Source organism: Bison bison, unplaced genomic scaffold (assembly GCF_000754665.1).
Source record: "Bison bison bison isolate TAMUID 2011002044 unplaced genomic scaffold, Bison_UMD1.0 scf7180017845600, whole genome shotgun sequence".
Lineage (NCBI taxonomy): Eukaryota > Metazoa > Chordata > Mammalia > Artiodactyla > Bovidae > Bison > Bison bison.
Window position 1 is genome coordinate 20633 of NW_011476173.1, and position 8081 is coordinate 28713.

The following is an 8081-nucleotide window of genomic DNA, read 5'->3' on the forward strand; positions in this document are numbered from 1 at the left end:
CTGGCCCCCCATCTGCCCACCATCCGTCCACCCCCCACCCATCCCTGCCCAGCAGCTATCAGGCACTGCCACGCAGGTTCAAGGCGGGCCTGTGGGCCAAGGACAGCCTGGTGACACTTAAGGGCCTCCAGCAGCTGCACGCTGATGCTGTCCTCACCTCCTGGAGCCTTCCCCGTCCACACGGGTTCCCACACGCGCAGGCAGGGGAGCACACCGTGGGGCCCAGCCACGAGCGTCGCTTAGGACCTCCCCTGCCCCTGGAGATTGGGGTGGGTCAGGGATGCTCTCCGCTCGTCCAGCCTGAGGACCGGGGGTGGGGCACCTCTGGAGGTCACTTCACCAACTTTGGACAGAGGTTTTTTGGGGGGTGTGAAGTCCCCAGAGCTGGGCGGGGATGCAGGGCTCCCTCCTGCCCCCACCCCAAGCTTACACATGCCGCACCCACAGTCCTCGTCACCTGGGCCCGTGGCTGGTAGAAGCCCTGCTCCTGGGGGGCATGTTGCCAGGCTCCGGGGCTGTGGGGGTGGCTGCTCGCCGGCCCAGGCGCTTCGGGTTGCGGTGGAGCAGCTGGCACTGGGCACCGCGGGGGCACACGCCCCGGCGGGAGAAGTCGGGGCACAGCAGCGTGTGCTTCTTCTTGCACTGCAGGAGGAGGGCACAGCTGGGTGAGCCGGTGGAGACCGCAGCACCACGCAGGGGGCCTGCCTGCTTCGCCCACTGGGGCTCACGCGGAAGGGTTCCTGTTGGGGGTCTGAGGTCCTCAGGCCAGAGAGGCCCCAGGGCGCTCACCCCTACCCATCTCAAAGATAGGAAGGGTCAGTCTGAGGGTCAAGGGCACTTCCCTGGTTGTACCAGCACCACCCAGCCTGGCCCTGGGCCTGGACTGAGACTGGGGTGCGGATTCCCAGGGAGCTACCTCCTCCTCCTGACTGCAGCCCACCTGTCCTGGCAGAGGACCAGGGTGGGGGGCACCCCACGGAGGGTGCACTGTCAGGCAAGTCGGGGCAACAGATGGCCTCAGCTCTGCCCACCAGGCCCACAGGGAGCACAGAGCCTGGACCCAAGGCCCGCCTCTCCATGGCCCCCCTGCCCCCAGGCAGGAACTGTAGCCCTACCGTGTGCCTGCTTCTTGCCTGGTCCTCCTAGAGGAAGGGGCCTATTCTCCCACCCCCAAGAACTAGCTCAGTGGGCCCCACCCAGGAGGAGGAAGCCACCCTCATGCTGACCAGGTGACAGGTGACATGCTAGAAAGAGACCCAGATGGAAACCCCTGCAAGCAGAGCCCCAAAACCACCCCGTGTGCACTCAGTCAGCTCCATTGTGTCTGACTCTGTGCGAGCCCATGGACTGTAGCCCGCCAGGCTCCTCTGTCCATGGGATCTCCATGCAAGAACACCCAGAGTCAAGTTTAAAACCAGCCCTGGTGCCTGAGCAGCTCGAGGGTGCCCCCTGGCACAGCCACTGGAAGTGTCATGGCAACAGCCTTGAGACCACTTCCTTCTGGACCCGTCACCCCCACTGGGCACGTGTCCTCAGAGCCCCAGATGTCGGCCTGGCTCCCAGCACACAGGACAAGGCTGGCCGAGGACCCCACAGAGCCTGTGCCCATTCTGTGAGCAGGATCTGGGCACTGACCCCATTCTTGTTCCCACACCTGGCCCTCACTTGCCACCCAGGAACTAGAGGCCCTTCACACTGGTGCCCGGGGCTGGTGTGAAGACAGGCAGGTAGCACCCTGCACCTGGACGGCTACCCCTCCCTGTGCTGGGGAGACCCAGCCCTGCTCCCCTATGCCTGCTCCCCCAGCCCCAGAGTCAAGGGCCCTCTGCCCTGAATCCCAGTGGTCCCCTCAGTGGTATATGCTGCAGCGGGCTCTCCTGGGCAGGCAGAGGGATGGGCAGGCCCTCTGTGTGGAGAGCCCACCCTGGGCTGGGTGCAGAGAGGTGGCCGGGGGGTGCTGTCTCTGTGCCGTCCCATGGTGGCCATGAGCCCCGCCGCTGCTCTGAGCCCAGGCGGCTCAACAGGAGCAACACACGGGAGGCGGGACCTGGCACAGAGGGACCCGGTAAAAGGCAGCACCTCGGTTTCCTCTGGGACTGCACGCTGACATCTGTGAGCCACTGGGTCACGTACACTCGTTCCAGCTGTTTCTATCTCACTTTCTTACAGCGGCACTAGAAACTGTGAAATCCCACATGCAGCTCACATCCGGTTGACTGTGGGACTAGAGATGGCTGGTCTGAACTGACCGTCCTCCCAGAGCAACCCAAATCTAGGCTCAAACGTAAAGAACCTTCTGAAATCATCCAAGAACTCCTGAGCAGGTGAAATGATGGAGGAACGTCTACTGGGTGCAGGGCTGGTCTCAGACCTCAGCCCCCGCCATCCTTAGTGCAAGGCTGCCGAGGAAAAAGCAAACCCCACACCCCTGCCCCTGCCCCATGTGCCCCGCAGAGCTGGAAGTAAGGAAAATTCCTGGGATTATAGACTGCCAGGCTCCTCTGTTCATGGAATTCCCCGGCAAGAAAACTGGAGTGGATTGCCATTTCCTTCTCCAGTGTATCTTCCCGACACAAGGATCGAACCCGGGTCTCTTGCATTACAGGCAGATGCTTTACCATCTGAGCTACTAGGGAAGCCTGGAAATAAAGAAAGTTAGTGCTAAATAATGCGTCAGTCAGTCAAGACGCAACAGAAACTAGGTGATATTTAAAACCAAATGACAACACTAAAACAACTCATCAAAGTTGATGGACTGGAGCTAAAGGAGCGCTTGGAGCAAAGCCCTCAGCCTCGGAGTCTTACATTAGCAAAGACGAAACACCTCAAAGTCAGAGGAAAACAGAAAAACAAAGAAAGCAGAGAGAAGGACATAGAGAGAAAAGGAACATATAAACAATATTAGGAATGACAGAAGTGCCGTTAACTGCTGGTGCTGCAGAAGGGGACACAATGAACAAATTTTATGCCAATAAATTTGAAAACACAGACAAAATCTACAAATTCTAGAAAAACTGCCAAAATCTGACATTAAATCTGAATGAATATAGACCATAAAGGAATTTGAATCAGTAGTTAAACAAGGCAAGCGCCAGCCCAGGGTTTCACAGTGGTTCTACCAGCTATTCAAGAATGCACTACCCAACCTCCCATGAACCAGCCCACAGAAGAGGACAGCAGAGAACACTCAGCTCAGTCTACGCAGCCAGAGGGGTCTTAAACCTGGAACCTGACCACAGCGAGATGATCAAACAACCTTTAGGCCAATTGCATGAACAATGACTCACGTTCTACACAAATCATAAATAAACTGAAATGTGTAAAAAATGAGTCCTGAAATGTGTAAAAAGACCATGTTAGGACCAAGCTGAGTTTATCTCAGGAATGCAAGGTTAGTTTAACGTTAGAAAACCAGGGAACAGAAATCAGCACATTAGCAACCTAAGAGAAAGGAACCATGTGATCACCTTGAGAGGCAAGAAAGAAGAGCATCATGGAAGTCAGAATCAACAAAAGTTTAGCAGATTAGCAATAGAAGGAAGCTTCCTTAGCTTAATACAGAACCTTCACGAAACCATCATCATCATTCACCAAGGGGTGCAGCTGGAAGCCCACAGCTATGAGTTACTATCTTACTGGGCTTATAGGCAGGGCAGAAAAAGAAACTCAAAGGAAGAAAATACGGTCATTATTTGCAAAAGATATGATTGTTTATGTAGAAAAACCCAAAAGACTAAGTCCCATGGATGAATTATTACAATTACTAATATAATTTAGCAAGACTGCTGGAAACAAAATCAGTATTAAAAATCGTATGTCCGTTACCAATGAACAGTAAGAAAATAACATTTAAAAACAAGCTTTTTATAATAATAATAAATGTGAGAGAAATAAACTTAACAGAGATAAGACAAGCAAGAATTTTATCAAATGACATCAAAGGAGAGTCTGTGTCACTAGAGACAGCGCATTGATCATACACAGGAGATTCACTGTAGAGACTGGTGAGACCAGTTCTCACCAAACTAAGGCACAGATTCAAGTCAACCCGAATCCAAATTCCAACTCTAAAAACCTTATCTGGAATTTAAAATACATTTCTGGAAGGATAAAGGGGCAAGAACAGCTAAAATAACCACAAGGAAGAAAAAAGTGAAGAAATCTGCTTCCTTGTTATGACTTATCCCAAAGCTCAAATAACCGACAAAGGTCCCTGTAGTCAAAGCTGTGGTTTTTCCAGGAGTCATGTATGGATGTGAGAGTTGGACCACGAGGCTGAGTACTGAAGAACTGATGCTTTTGAACTGTGGTGCTGGAAAAGACTCTTGAGAGTCCCTTGGGCTGCAGGGCGATCAAACCAATCAATAATAAAGAAAATCAAGCCTGAATATTCACTGGAAGGACTCATGTTGAAACTGAAGCCCCAGTATTTAGGCCACCTGATGCCAAGAGCCAACTCATTGGAAAAGGCCCTGATGCTGGGAAAGACTGAAGGCAGGAGGAGAAGGAGGTGACAGAGGATGAGTTGGCTGGATGGTATCACTGACTCAACGCACATCAGTTTGAACAAGCTCCAGGAGATAGTGATGGACAGGGAAGCCTGGCATGCTGTAGTCCATGGGGTCGCGAAGAGTCAGACACGCCTGAGCTACTGAACAACAACAACCTGGGACTGTTAAATGAGACCCGGACTAGTTTAACAGCCAAGAGCCCAGGTAAGACCCGGACGAGTGTAACAGCCAGGAGCCCAGGTAAGACCCGGACTAGTGTAACAGCCAGGAGCCCAGGTTAAGACCCGGATGAGTGTAACAGCCAGGAGCCCAGGTAAGACCCGGACGAGTGTAACAGCCAAGAGCCCAGGTAAGACCCGGACGAGTGTAACAGCCAGGAGCCCAGGTAAGACCCGGACTAGTGTAACAGCCAAGAGCCCAGGCTGCAGTCGGCACTGACTGCACACCAGGAGCTGCTGGCATGCAAACAGGGCATGTGGTGGGCTGACTGTAAAGTTACACGCAGATTTCTTACTGTGTTGGGGGGGGTGGTATTCAAGGGTCAGCTGTATAGTACAGAGATTGAATCAGTAATCATAAAACCTCCCAATCAAGAAAAGCCCGAGACTAGATGGTTTCAACAGGTGAATCCTACTAAACATGTAAAGAATTAACACCTATTCTTTTCAAATTCCTCCAAAAACACAGAAGATGAGAGAATACTTCCTAACACACAACAGCCAAAACAATCTACAAGGCTAGCCTTACCTTGGTTCCAAAAGCATACAGAGATACTACAAGAAAAGGAAATTACAGATCAATATTATTATGGATACAGATGTCAAAATCCTCAACAAAATACTACAAAACTGGACTAGTGGCATATTAAAAAGATTATAGACTATGATCCAGTGGGATTTATTCTCAGAATGCAAAGATGGTTCAACATCCAAAAATCAATCAGTATATTTGTGATTGATCGATGTGGTCAGTATGTCTGATTGACTACCTTAATAGAATGAAGGGGAAAAAACCCACATGATTATCTCAACTGATACAAAAAAGATTTGGGCAAATAGCTATAAGATTCCACCTATGTTAAATACCTAGAATAGGCACATTCATGGAGACAAAATGTTGATTTGTGGCTGTCAGGAGGTGGTGAGGAGGGGAACAGGGAGTCATTGCCAACTGTTTAGAGATTCTGTTTGGGGGGATGAAAAAGTTTTGGAAACAGATAGTGGTGGTTGTATAATATTGTCAATGTAATTAATACCACTGAATTATACACTTAAAAATGGCAAATTCTGCTAAAATTAAAAAATTAAAAATGTAATGCGCCAAAACCCATAGTATTGTGCACTTAAATGGGTGATTTGTATGGGATATGAGTTCTATCTCAGTAAAGCTGTGAAGATTAGAAAAGACTCTGATGCTGGGAAAAACTAAAGGCAGGGGGAGAAGGGGATGACGACAGAGGATGAGATGGTTGGATGGCATCACCGACTCGATGGACGTGAGTTTGAGTAAGCTCTGGGAGCTGGTGATGGACAGGGAAGCCTGGCATGCTGCATTCCACGGGGTCGCAAAAAGTCAGACACGATTCAGCGACTGAACTGAACTGATACAGAGACACTGTCTGTGACTTCCAAGAAAGACGTCCAGAGGACAAGGCACTTCTGTGCGTCAGGAGGCGGTGGGGGTGGGCCGCTAACACGGTGGAGGACAGAGAGAAAAGGAAGTCGTGGAGAGCGGGCCAGGCACCATAAGGGCAGGGGAGTCGCTGTCGCTACAGAGGTGGCTGCAGATGATACCCACGCTCGGGTCTGCTCTGCGCCAGGAGGGGCAGGAGGCGCGGTGCTCCAGGCCCAGGCAGGGCTGGACCTCCGGCCAGAAAGCACCCTGGGGATGTGTGAGCAGCGCGAGTCTGGTGGGCGTGCCGGGCGACAGCGCCATAGACACCTGAGCAGGCTGGCCGGGGCGGAGGGCAGTGCTGGAACACCCGCCCTCGGTGTCTCCCCGACACGCGTGCGGATTCAACAGCAAGCCATCAGGGGAGCCCACCACCAGCACCAGGAGTGGCGGAGCAAGCATGAGGCGGTCGCTGTGACATCCGGCGGCTCACGGAGGCTGGCCGTGTCCCCGAGTATCTTGAGAGTCCGGAGGGACAAACTGAGGAGATGAGAGAGGCTGACCAGTGAGCCCCAGACCCAGGAGCAGCACGTGGCCCTGAAAAGGTGAAGGACACGGATCTACTCCAGCTTAAATCATTCACAAGAAAAGGGGACATGTGTCTTTAACAAGCCAGCGCTTTATGAAGCAAGGTTAACAATTCCACTTGATTCAGTGGAATATTATAAACTCTCTGGGGCCCATCTGAGGACTTCCACTTCAGGAGCAAGGTGACGACTCAGCACTTTTTATATTATTTAGAGAATAAAATTAACCCTTGCCGGCCCAGGCTGCTGCCTCCGCCCCTGCTGGATCCGGCCTGCTCAGCGCTTTTCCCATCTATAATTACAAGCCGCTATCCATCATGTGGCAGCCACGCAGCGCCCACACGCTGAAACACACGCAGTAAGCACTTCCACTAATAGAAGCAGAACTTAAATATCGCCTTGATATTTTCATTTACATTGGAATCTTTTACAATAATCACCCACAGCCTCCATGGGGGTCCTGCGCCCCCACCTCACCCCACCTGGGCTGCTCTGGAGTCACCAGCCGGGCCCCACCTCTGCAGGAGGGGCCTCCGCGGGGGGCCCCAGAGTGCTGTGCACAGGCCAGCAGGGGAGTGGCTGTGCTCCCATCGTGCTCCCCACAGGGTGAAGCCCAGCCCGGAATAGGGAGCTGGCCTGCAGAGACACGCGCTCCCCGGGCTCAGGGCCAGCCCTGCTCCCCCAGGTCAGCCCACAAGCCCTGAGGCAGGGTGGTCACTCACGAGCATCTGCGGACGAGGCAGCGGGCTTTGCTGAGGCCCCTGGGCTGGTGAGGAGGCTCCCTCTAGGGCACCGGGACCCGCTGCCCAGGGGGCCCACCCCAGCCCACAGGGGTGTCAGCTGTCAGCTGTCGATGGGCAGGTGGGGAGGACAGGCCCGCAAAGCAGGGTGGGCCTGGCCCCCGGGCCAGCTCCTCACCCCCAGTGCCCCTCCACCCCATGCCCCTTACCTTGGCACCCAGAGGGCAGTAGCCTTTCAGGAAGTCGGTGCAGACCTCCGCCTTGCGGGACACGTACACATGGCTGTAGGGGCAGCTGCTGTTGCTGCAGATGCCCTTCAGGAAGTAGGAGCAGACAGGCATCTGCAGGGCGGGAGGCAGTGAGGCCCAGGGCAGTGCCCCCAGCCTCCCTCCTTGCCCCACCTCACAGGCAGGGGCACCAGGACCCGAGGGGCCCACCCAGGGCTCCATCACCAGGCGTGAGCCACAGAGAGACTGGCCCACCCCAAAGTGAGACCCCCAGCCTCCCCAGGGGCGACGCCGCTCAGGCCTTCGATCACGTGAGGACAGAGATGGGGACTCAGCCAGCAGGACAGCTCAGGCCCAGATGTGCTGTCCCCAAGTCCGCCACCTGCCCCGAGCCTGCCTGGTCTG

At 53.8% G+C, this 8081-nt stretch overlaps 1 protein-coding gene across 1 annotated transcript; it reads right to left on the reverse strand.

Moving 5' to 3' along the window:
- Positions 1 to 143: 143 nt before the first annotated feature.
- On the reverse strand, positions 144 to 8075 carry LOC104985723 (zinc finger CCCH domain-containing protein 3-like). Its single transcript, XM_010836044.1, has 2 exons — positions 7659 to 8075; positions 144 to 642 (listed from the first exon to the last, which is right to left on the reverse strand). Exons 1-2 carry the CDS (start codon positions 7896 to 7898, stop codon positions 454 to 456), a joined length of 429 nt encoding a protein of 142 aa, XP_010834346.1. The 5' UTR covers positions 7899 to 8075; the 3' UTR covers positions 144 to 453.
- Positions 8076 to 8081: the final 6 nt, after the last annotated feature.